The sequence below is a fragment of the Lathyrus oleraceus genome, chromosome 6 (genome assembly GCF_024323335.1).
Source record: "Lathyrus oleraceus cultivar Zhongwan6 chromosome 6, CAAS_Psat_ZW6_1.0, whole genome shotgun sequence".
Lineage (NCBI taxonomy): Eukaryota > Viridiplantae > Streptophyta > Magnoliopsida > Fabales > Fabaceae > Lathyrus > Lathyrus oleraceus.
Window position 1 is genome coordinate 374,586,473 of NC_066584.1, and position 11,987 is coordinate 374,598,459.

Here is an 11,987-nt window from a genome sequence, read left to right on the forward strand (position 1 = left end):
TCAACGATCTTGTCCCAATACCTCCCAACAAAACGGGATGGCAAAGCGAAAGAATCGTCATTTGCTTGATGTAACGCGCACTTTACTTCTTCAAGCTTCTGTTCCATCCCGATTTTGGGTAGAGGCTCTTTCCACAGCCGTATTCTTGATCAATCGTCTTCCTTCTACGGTTATTAATTTTGATTCTCCTTTCTTTCGTCTTTTTAAAACTCAGCCTGATTATAGTTATTTACATACTTTTGGATGTGTGTGTTTTGTTCACTTACCTCAGTTTGAACGAAATAAGCTTGGAGCATAGTCTATTCAATGTGCATTTATGGGGTATAGTAACTCTCATAAGGGTTTTGTGTGTTATGATGTGTCTAATCACCGCTTTCGAGTTTCTAGGAATGTTACATTTTTTGATAATCAATTTATGTTTCATTCTCTTTCTCCTGTCACAAATGAAATTGCTATTATTCCTAATTTTTTTGTTATGCCTCGATCTATAGAACGTTACAAACCAGGAATCACATATGTCAGACAACGCAGAAAACAGGTTCCCACTGCCCCTCCCGACACAGATCCGCCACCTGATCCTGAATCGGTCAAACAACGAAGTTCTAGTCGAATATCTAAAGCACTAGATAGATATTCACCAGACAGGTATGATTCCTCACATACTTCTCTGACCGCCTCACTGTCTAGCATATATATTCCTACTTGTTATGCACATGTTGTTAAAGACGTGTGCTGGATAAAAGCAATGAATGAGGAGCTTCAGGCTCTTCAAGAGAATTTTACATGGGATATTGTCTCTTGTCCCCCTGATATCAAACTCATAAGTTGCAAATGGGTGTATTCTGTGAAACTGAATTCTGATGGGTCTCTCAATCGTTTCAAGGCTCGATTGGTTGCCTTAGGAAATAAGCAGGAATATGGAATTGATTATGATGAGACATTTGCACCGGTTGCCAAAATGACATATGTTCGTACAATACTCTCCATAGTTGCTTCTAACGGGTGGTCTCTTCATCAAATGGATGTGAAAATTTCTTTTCTTCATGGTGACCTGACGGAAGATATTTATATGACTCCTCCTCAAGGTTTATTCTTGTCATCTAAGGGTGTGTGCAAGCTCAAACGCTCCTTATATGGTTTGAAACAAGCGCCTAAAGCATGGTATGAAAAATTCCGCTCAACTCTACTTGGGTTCTCCTTTACTTATAGTCAATATGATTCTTCTCTATTTATTCATAGAACTTCTACTGGAATTGTCCTACTTCTTCTGTATGTTGATGATATGATTATTACTGGTTCTGATCATGCTTCGATTCAAAGCCTTAAACAACAGTTACAAGCATCGTTTCATATGAAAGATCTTGGTAATTTGCATTAATTTCTTGGTCTTGAGGTTCATTCTACATCCAAGGGCATATTCCTCCATCAACACAAGTATGCCACAGATTTAATTTCTATGGATGGTCTACAATCGGCTAATCCAGTGGATACTCCTTTTGAGGTTAATGTTAAATATCATTGTGATGATGGTGATCTCTTGCTTGATCCCTTATTGTATCGTCAACTCGTGGGTAGCCTTAATTACCTGACTATTACTCGCCCTGACATATCTTTTGTTATTCAACAAGTAAGTCAATTCATGCACTCTCCTCGTCATCTTCACTAGGCAGCAGTTCGTCGCATAATTCGCTACCTGAAGGGAAGCTCTCATCGTGGTTTATTCTTTTCCATTGGAATTGCTCCTAAACTGAGTGTTTATAGTGATGTCGATTGGGCAGGATGTCCTGATACTCGACGATCTGTCACTGGTTGGTGCATGTTTCTTGGCTCTTCATTGATATCATGGAAAAGTAAGAAACAAGCGAGAGTCTCTAAATCTTCTACTGAATCTGAATATCGTGCTATGTCTGCTGCCTGTTCTGAAATAATTTGGCTTCGTGGTCTTTTGGTTGAACTTGGATTTCCTCAAACATAGCCAACTTCACTTTATGCAGACAATACAAGTGTCATCCAAATCGTTGCGAATCCTGTTTTTCATGAACGCACCAAACATATCGAAGTTGATTGTCATTCGACCCGTGACGCATATGATGACAGACTAATATCACTTCCTCATGTCAGTACTCAGTTGCAGGTTGCAGATATTCTTACCAAGGCCGTTCCGCGTCCACGTCATCAGTTTCTTGTTAGCAAATTGATGCTCATTGACCAACAGTATCAATTTGAGGTGGGTGTGAATAAGAATTAGTTTATTCATAAATTAAGGGTTTGTTCCTAGAATAAGGGAAACAAATCAGTGTGAATATGAATTAGTTTATTCATAGGGTTTGTTCCTAGAATAAGGGAAACAAATCAGAAATTGATTTGTTCTCATTAAATGTAATTAATTAGTGTAATTACTTGTATAACCCTGTAATCTCTATATATACCAGAAATAATAATGAGAGAGGTATCAAATCCATTTTCCTGACATGCTCATCGTTATTAGCTTGTTTTCTTGATTTTTCTTTTGACAGGGTGATCGAAATGGCATTCCTCTCGGTATTTTTGTAACTACTCCTAAGATTAAGCTTCAAGAAAATGCTTTTGTAATGGGATCCCATTTGAAAGAGAAGCTTAACGCACTCGAGGACAAATATGAAACTAACGTTTCGTAAATGATATGCAACTAAGACTGACATTATGTTTCTCACGAAACACTCAATTTTAAAATGCTATTGGGTTCAAAATGTGTTATTGGATTCAATAAAAACTCAGCTCAATAACCTGATTAAACCGCGTGATTAACCTGCAATTTGTGTTAATTCAACTCTTCCAAACTGATTACGAAAATGAACAATAACCTTAATATCTAAACCGCGTGTTGGGCTAGGTGAGACTTTTGAGTCGGTTGGTTTAGGTGAGACTTTTGAGCCCAAAACCACTCAACCCGACGTGTTGTTCAGCCCTACTCTTGCCAACTGATTTAGCCAAAACCAGCAAAGGAGAAAACACAAGTCAAGTTAGTGGTTTCCTCCTCCAAAATATTGGAAAATACAGAGCCTGTTTTTTTCATTCTCTAATCTCTACCATTTTCAATAATTCATTTTATTTAACATGATATTTCATTTATATTTATTAGTAGTCCACGTTATTTGTTTCCACAAATTGTATATTTTGTGACAGAATTGTATATTTCATTTAAGCTATTAAAAAATCCGATAGTTTACAGGAATAGTTGAACACATAATGCCCGTATATAAATCTACCATATTCTAATTTTCCCAACTAAAAAATAAATAAAAAGAACATGAAGTATCAGCCAGAATATGATTTAACGCAAAAGGCTAGTAAATTTGCAGCAATAGCTGATACATATTATTAAACCCAAATTAGGTAGAGGTAATATTGATCTTATTTGTATCTTTGATCATCTCTTTGTCAACTCTTTGTTGGTCAGGAGGGGTAACAAAACTTGGTTGATTTGTCGACTCAAGAAGTCTAGCCCACATCCTACCTTTTACCTCAACTGTATTTGGTCTCTCTGTCACACGCTGCAACAAGATGTTTTATGATCAGCTGGTATACTACAAAATGTAATGGAGAAAAACCATCCAAAACATAATGAGAAATGCAATGACTTTTTCCACTGTAGATACACAGTTATAACAAGATTATTTTCCTTAATGCATGCGAAAAAGTAAAAACAAAAAAAAAGATTTTGCTTATGTAGAAGACTGTCGGATCAAATAAAAACATAACAGAAGGTTGTTTGTTAGACAAGCATCCTGGTAGGTATTAGGAAATGAGGAAAAAAGAATCCAAACTACTTGAATGCCTTAACCCAATAATGCTGATGCTATGCATTTGAAATAGTTTATTGTTTTAGATGATGTGCGTGAATGCAGATCAGGATGCCGTGCGATTCATTAAATTCCTTAATTCAATAGCGGTTTCAAATTGTCTTCACAACCCTTTTGTTCATTCTAGGAAGATTTTCCATTGGATTATAGTCTTATACTACGTAGAAACTAATAACCAGCATCCTGATCAGTATAGTACAGAAGAAAGTGCCAAGAGAAGATACTTTAGTTGGAAAATGTAAATGTGATTAACAGAATATAAACACTTGTTTATAAAATAATTTGAATGAAAAATAAACTGAGGTTAAAGTTTAGCCGTAAAAGTAATATACTTGAATATATAAACACGAGTTAGTGAAATGAACCACTTACAGCGATTGGGAGATAAGCATGTCTACTATTCACAGGCCCGACTGTGAAGCCAGAATATCCTGCCATAGCTCCATGAACAGCACTATGAGCAAGAAGAGTGCAGTAAATGTTGTCCGAGGCATTACTTGGAATAGCTCGAATCATGTATGTAGGATCTATGAAAGAAACACAAACAAAAATTTCAATATTTCATTGAGAAGAAAGGTGAAAAGATTTTAACAGAATTACTTAATTAATGTGCCCATATTAAGTTTTAAGTAATCAATCAAATCAAAAAGTTAGGTTGGATGAAAATAAATTATAAAATACAGAATAATTTTACTTAAAACTTAATTATTTTTGTGTATTGTTTCAATTGGATTTTCAATAGCCTTTGTAAGAGTTTCAATTGTGCTTTGTAAGATCTTCAAAATTAAATTAGATTTTCAGTTGGATAATACATTTTCATGGAACTCTTTATCAAAGATAAACCTATTGTTAGTTGAAGGAAACATTCATTTAGGTAATCTAGCATAATTAAAACAAATAGAAAAGGACTGAAGAAACTCATGAACATACCTATATATTTCATATTTACCGCCATTTTAGGAAACTGTGTGAAATGATCCTGTAACAAGTTGGTTGTATATTAAGAAACAAAATGAATAACATGTTTAGTTAGAACTTGGGGAGAAGTGAAAAGTAATACTCATCAAAACGAGAATACTGTTGCATTTGTTTGTACAAATAGCAACACTCAGTCAAGGGCAAGTCCAAAGTCTATACTGCTTTCGTCCAGGTTCAAATTCCTCTATTTGAAAGTATAGTTATTGACTGTCATTTCACTTTCTTTAGTACTATGAGGAAGAACAAATCAGAAAACTGGACTAGACTTCCAATCTCAAAGCAATCTAACACAAGTTCTATGATAAAAATATATATATATATATAACTAAAATGAACTTAGCAAGAAAACTTCACAAGATTGTAATTGATATTTAACATTATAGAACGGAACTTTTAGTAAGTTAGCTGATATTGGCATAAATGTGGTTCTAAAAAGAAATGCATAAATTAAAAGCTCTCTACAATGCACAAAATTCCAAATAATTCATATTTTAACAAGTGTAGACAAAAGAAGGAAAGATGCGTCATGCCTTGATCTTATTGGATAACCACGGACCAACATCACGAAGTAGCTTGTTCCCTGATGCATCCTTTTCACCTACTGTATGCACTTCTGCAGCAACAAATTCCTGACCAGCTCCTTCTGCTACCACAATAACTAAATGTCCATTTTCTTTTAACCTCTGTTCAATAAACTCAAAAAGCCCACCTCTTCCTTCCAAATAGAATGAAGACTCTGGAATCAAGCAGCAATCCTGTTACAACTCTTGCTATTAGTAGCTAGACCTTTTCTCTTTTGAGAAAATCAATAAAACAAGAGTTCTGATGGGAGTCATGTGCCGAAAAACATTAAATACATGATTACTAAGAAAAGAGAAACTGCAAGATATATAAAACAACTAATAAATTCTGTAACTGGTTGAACCCTTACCACATCTCGACTTGCTAAAGTTGCATACATGGCAATGAAACCTGCAGATGGAAGCTTGTAAAGCATTTTTCTGAAAAGAGAAATAGGATGCTTAAAAATCTAACACCAATATTTCATTCATCATATAGGGCTCCCCCTCTACGTCATTTCAATGGAGAGAAAAAATATTTGGACAAACTATAATTAAAAAATTAAAAAAAAAAAAACACAACATGGAGAATTTGTTGAGCACTATTTACCACTGTATCTTCCCATTAGCTTAACAATTCCAATTCCATTTTCAACACTATTAACCTCCACATGTGCGGCGTTAATGGCTCTTTGGGCTTCTTCCACAGCAGTATCAAATCCAAAAGATTTGTCTATCACCTAGAGGAAAACATGAAAAATATCACGAAATGTTCTTGCTATGTACATGTTTGATTTAAATTTATAAATCTATCTATAATAATATAATATTATACACAGACAAAAGTTTTTAAAAAACAAATGATTACTTGGTTTCTTTTGGTGAGTTCACACTTGACCTGGTCAACATATTTATTTGATTTTTTTTCACTGTCGAATTTGTAAAGTTGCTCGATTATTTACAAGTTGGAACCACATGATTACGGTTTATTTTGGGTAATATTTGTCTAGATCAGGTGTCAATGTGTTTGGACCAAAGTGAATATTTTGAGTTGGTGACTTTACAGTCATGTCAGAGTTGGATTCTGTGAACCACTGATTTAAAATGGTGAAAACTTGAAAATTTTCCACTCTGGTCTGTCTGCAAAATTTAGAATGTCTTACTTTTTTAAGAAAAACAAAAACTTGGATCTGTATTTTTATAGAATTTTTTACATCTTGGTCATGTTTTGACAGGTTGGATAGCAGTCCTATGCACTGGTCATTGCCCTGAATTTTGGGTTGTGTTTGTGAAATGTTTGGTTAACTAGATGATTCCAAAGACATGGGACAACGCCTATGAGCACAACTGTAAAGATCATTTGCACCACCAATGTTTGCAGCAAAAAAATAAGGAAAGATTCAAACTGATATCTTCCTACAAAAATGTTAGCATTGCTCTGTAAGGGTGTGTTTGGGAGTTGGGTTGTGGAGGGGAAGGTTTTGGAGTACTAAGTTTTCACTTTGATAAGTTATACATTTGATATTTGTAATTGAAAGAACAACATAATAAATGATCATATAATACATCAATCACACTTAATTCATTTCTAAAACACTTTTTATTATCCTTAATTTTAAAAAGAAAAGTAAGTCCTCCTTTCCAAAACAACTCAACTCGCAAACAAAGCCTACGAGAATGTGAAGATCAATTTTAGCTTGCCAAAACAACACCGAAATCATCAAATGTATTATCAACTCATACTCCTTATTAAAAGTACCCTATTTTTTTTGGGTCTTAACCCTCCAGCTCTATGGGAAGGGGGCCCTAGTAAAACGAGATTCAGCCGAGAGGCAAGTAAAGTCTGGCCAAAGATTGTTTCAGCCAGGACACAAACTTGGATTCTCCCGACGGATTCAACCTTAACTGGAGCTCATTAACAACTTGAGTCGAATCGCTTGGTTAAAAATACAGACCAATTTGTTTGTCATGAGCATTATTTTTCCCCACAACATAAACACACAAACTTACAGCAATATCATTATCAATTGTCTTCGGAATCCCAGCCACAGCCACTTGAAGACGACGTTTTTCAACTTCCTTCATCAAAGGATGCTCACATTACATTATTCCATAATAAAACTACATAATGGACTTGTTGAGAATAATTGGTTACCTCATAAATGAGGGAAGCTCCTTTTTGGGTACCATCACCTCCAATAATGTATACCTAATATGCACGGATCAAATTTCCCATTGGCTGTCCATAATCTATTAAGCACCTGAAGCTACAAAATTTAATAAAATTTAACAATGAACTACCTGATTTATTCCTCGGTCTTCAATGTTATCGACTATCTTGTTGGTATCATGTCCTCCACGAGATGTACGAAGAAATGTTCCCCCAAGTTTATGGATATCATTAACCACTTTAGGTGTCAATTTCATGGTATTTTTCGAATAAAACCCTTTATACCCTTCCTGAATAAGTTCCAGGAGCAACATGGTGAACAATAAGAACTCAAACAATTCATAGAAGAAACTGAGAAACAGAGCTCACAGATTGTTACAATGTTCAAAACCCTACAACAATATACCCAGAGAATCTATTTGCTTTTCGGAGATAGATCGGTTTATACTAATAACTAATAAGTGTTATCAAGTTACATGTTGTTATGTTTTAGATCAACACAGCATTTTTTTCTCAATGTGCCCTGCCCATCATGATATTCATGATAGATTGACAGGTGTTTTCCAAAAATAACCTAGTTTTCTAACTTAAGAAATTAAAAAAATTCTTGCAAAAATCAGGCAATATTAGCTGTTAAGATCCCACATTAATTACAGATGCAACTAAAGTAAGTAGTCATTACAAGACTTTGCAAGTTACACCCTAAGCTAGCTTTTGGTATTTAGTTAGGCTCACTCCGAATTTGAAAATGGTATCACGGCCTGAACTAGATCTATTATTAGACCCACCTACATTAGTCCAAGCCGCTCTAGATAACCAATTTTGCGCATGAAGGGATGTGTTGAAATCCCACATTGAGTCGAGCTATAACCAAAATAGTCCTTATAACTTATTGTAAGAGTTAAATGTAATTTGAACTAGTTTTTCTCTGTTTGTTAGAGCCTTCAATTCCCTAGAAATTAGTTACTAAGGGTGTATGATAACTCTTGGTTAGTGTAGGTTAAGAAACCTAATATAAACCCTTGTAACTAACTTTGTTTCATCAATCATAACAGAATTTCAAAACTAGTCTAGAATGCAGTTTAGCATTACTTTTATATTCTCTAAAACTTATAAGACTTGGGCCATTCTCACCCCTTAAGCTAGCTTTTGGGGTGGAGTTAGATTTGGCCCAGATTGTAAAACTAGTTAACCAATGTTTTGTGGCTTCCCTCCTTTACTATTATAGTTATAAATTTGGTTGTTTCATGCAATCCTTCCCATTTTCTTGGTTATTTTCTCTTGGTTATTTTGCATAGAAGGATTTTGTATCCTTCTTTCTCTTTATACCTTTCTCTTTACCTTTAAAAAGTTCTGTTTTAAAAAAATAGATTAAAAACCACAAATGACATCTTAACTATTCAACAAAAAACAAAAATAGTCATATTATATATTTTTTCCCAAAATTTATCTGAACTATTAATAATTTAAACAAAAAGTTTACATTAATTCTTCAATCAACAAAAATAAGAAAGGGGTATTGCATTTTTAACGGATAGCTATAAAACTGCAATTTCACAAAACTCACCTCAATCCCAAGTACATCTTGAACACCATACATGTTGTTCAAGCCACATACAATTTCCCTAATCACCGTATTGATTCCTGGGCACAATCCTCCACAAGTCACTATGCAAGCACGTACTTCTTCCGCCTTGAAGTAAACCTAATATTAGAAAGGCCCATCAGCTTCTAAAGATTACAAATATAAATAGAATTTTCAGTGGTTTATACCTTTTCTCGAGGTCCAGCACGGCGAAAATGAACTCCTCTAGGACTATCTTTCTGAACAACAATCTGTACACGAAAAACATTGTTAAAAGAGAGAGCAAAATCAATCAGAAAAGAAAATAAATAATTCACAAACAAGGGAAAAGATTGGAGCACTCACAGTTTGTGCAACTGCATCTTCTGGATTTACAAAAGTATTCCTGAAAGTTTAAAACAATTCAAAGAAAAGTTGATGATAAAATAATTAAGCAAAATGCAAAGGAGTAGATTTACTTGACAATGGAATAAGCTTGCCGCTTTTGCAAAGGATTTGGATACGACTGAAAAAGAGGAATTAAAGTAGTAAGAATCAGAAATCAGCGTAATACATGATAATCACTATGATTGTTGAAAAAAGAGTTAGAAAAGGAGAACCTACCGGCAAATCGGGGAGGAAATTGGTAAGATGTGGAACGTCTTCGAGGACAAAATCGTCAATTTGAGTGGGATCGGAAACCCGAGTATGTAAGAGTGGGAGATTGTTTTGGCGGGAAAACGGTGGTGGTGGGATTCGGATAAAGTGTCCGCGGTGGGAAAAGTGGGATCGCAGTAGTTGCAGAGAGTTTGGATGGAGAGATAGTTGATGACGGGAAAAGGAAGAGGAGAGAGAAAGTGGGGGAGGGGGTTTGTTAGAGATAGAAGAGAAAGAAGCGCATAGATCCATGGTTTCCTTTTTTCTTTACTTTGGGAGATGAAGACTGGACAACAGAACAGATTAGTACAAATTACTCCTTTCAGTGGGTTCATTCACCTCTACAACTGAGGGTCATATACGTAATAATACGTATGATGTGAATGAAAGAATTACATTTTTACTGCTCCTTCCATCGCGTCTCATTAGTTAACGTTTAATTGTTTTATTTCTTAATCACAAATATTATATGATGTTTAATTTTTTTTCTTATACCAATGTTAATAGTAATCACGTTTATTTTCTATATTATCAATCTATAATATATTAACGGATATAGTTACACTTCATTTCACGTATTTCATATTTAACATATTAACATTATTCTGACGTGGTTTCCACAAAAAATTTAAAATGTCAAAATACATATGATTTTTTGTTGAGTTCGAATTTGATAAAAATAAAAATATATTAATGAGATTAATTGAAATACACTGTCAGTGTAAAAGGGTTTTACACCATCAATTAGTTATAGACGTTGGATATTAAAAGAAGTTTGACTTTTATTTTAAAAATCTATAAAGTAATACAAACGGGTGATGGTGATGAACCGACGGTGCAAAACTTTTTACACTGACAGTGTATAGTAATTAATCTCTATATTAATTTAATAATTATTTTGTAATTTTAAAATGTATTATTTATTTAAATCTTATATAATAATTTTATTTTTCTTAAAATACTTTTTTAATTATAAAAAAAATTGATATATTTTTTCAATATAATTTCTCATCTATTTCGAATAAAATAATCTAACAACTCAATAGTTTGTTCAAATTTTAAGAATAAAAGAGACGTGTGAATTCAAAAATATTAAATATTTTGGGTTTTTTTTAAATAATATCAAAGGTAAAAGTTGAATCAAATATCTTTATTATCAAATTAGTTATTACATAAATTTTAAAGATTTGTCATTATTTATAGATATTGAAATATGATAGAGTATGCAATATTTTTCAATCATATTTATATAATATGATAGAGTATGCAATATTTTTCAATCATATTTATATTTTTCAATATTTTTCAAACATAAATTTCATCTGTTTTGCGTAGAGTCATGAGTCGACTCACAGAGTTAAATCCTCAGAAATTGAGTTTTTGCCATGTATTACACCTTTTTTGCACCCTTTTTTTTGTATGTAATGAATATTTTAGGGATGAAAATGAAAGGAATTGGCCAATTGAGCGAAAATGACTTGACTTAATACATGAACATGACCATAAACTCAAACCCAAGATCTATAACTGATACATAAAAACGAGAACCGTAAGCCTATAGACCCAAGCAATAGTGGCATGACAATGATCGGGTGAATGAACCACAGTGGATGAAAGTTATGAGATCAAGGATTTGGATCATGGCCAGTATACTCAAACACCCAAGGGACAAAATGAATGGACCGAACACAGGAGGTTGAGTGCGACACACTGAGATCACATGAGATTAGGGTTTCGGAGGCCTCTGTGCCTTGGTGCAAGTCCAAACCAAGCATTTCTGGTTATTGCGCAAAACAAACTGAAGCCCTGCAAGTCAATCACTTGGAATTCGTGGTAATGAATGATGCCTATCCATGAGTTATTAATGTATGCAATTGAACCCTGGTCAGATGGTTAGATGGAGATGTGTAGAAAAGGAATGGCAAATTTTGGGGTACAACAGGTGTTGTAATCGAAAGGTCTGGTAATGGTTCTAATAGAAGACATGCATTTGCAACAATGAGATGCGGAAGAAATGGCACATACCAACCAACTATTAGGAAGTTGAAACATGATGACATCGGATCGAGAAATGGCGAGTGTCCGTTTAAATTGCGCGGATATCGTAAGGCAAATTATACATGAAAAATTAATGTGGTTTCTGGTATTCATAATCATGCATTGAGTGACAAGCTAGTTGGTCATCCCATTGTATGTCGCCTTATTCCGAAGGAGAG

The 11,987-nt window shown here is 34.2% G+C and overlaps 1 protein-coding gene across 4 annotated transcripts; it reads right to left on the minus strand.

The window, feature by feature from the left end:
- Positions 1-3,258: 3,258 nt before the first annotated feature.
- LOC127091477 (ATP-dependent 6-phosphofructokinase 6) lies at positions 3,259-10,121 on the minus strand. Of its 4 annotated transcripts, none has more exons than XM_051030120.1 (14): positions 9,739-10,121; positions 9,594-9,640; positions 9,481-9,500; positions 9,324-9,386; positions 9,118-9,255; positions 7,682-7,840; positions 7,536-7,589; positions 7,391-7,459; positions 5,991-6,120; positions 5,752-5,792; positions 5,351-5,575; positions 4,773-4,821; positions 4,215-4,369; positions 3,259-3,533 (listed from the first exon to the last, which is right to left on the minus strand). In XM_051030120.1, the coding sequence occupies exons 1-14, from the start codon at positions 10,104-10,106 to the stop codon at positions 3,372-3,374; spliced, it is 1,680 nt and encodes a 559-aa protein (XP_050886077.1). In that variant the 5' UTR covers positions 10,107-10,121; the 3' UTR covers positions 3,259-3,371. The 4 variants fall into 4 exon arrangements, with proteins under 4 accessions (XP_050886077.1, XP_050886078.1, XP_050886079.1 ...); XM_051030121.1 differs by having other exon boundaries at positions 9,481-9,520; positions 9,739-10,102; XM_051030122.1 differs by lacking the exon at positions 7,391-7,459.
- Between the last annotated feature and the right edge of the window lie 1,866 nt (positions 10,122-11,987).

Excerpts from the sequence above, each read along its gene's own strand:
- LOC127091477 (XM_051030120.1), bottom strand. The coding sequence starts at position 10,106 with ATGAACCCACTGAAAGGAGTAATTTGTACTAATCTGTTCTGTTGTCCA. Across the intron at positions 9,641-9,738 it reads ATTTCCTCCCCGATTTGCCG|TCGTATCCAAATCCTTTGCA; the intron begins GTAGGTTCTCCT and ends CCTCTTTTTCAG. Across the intron at positions 7,590-7,681 it reads AAGACCGAGGAATAAATCAG|GTATACATTATTGGAGGTGA; the intron begins GTAGTTCATTGT and ends CGTGCATATTAG.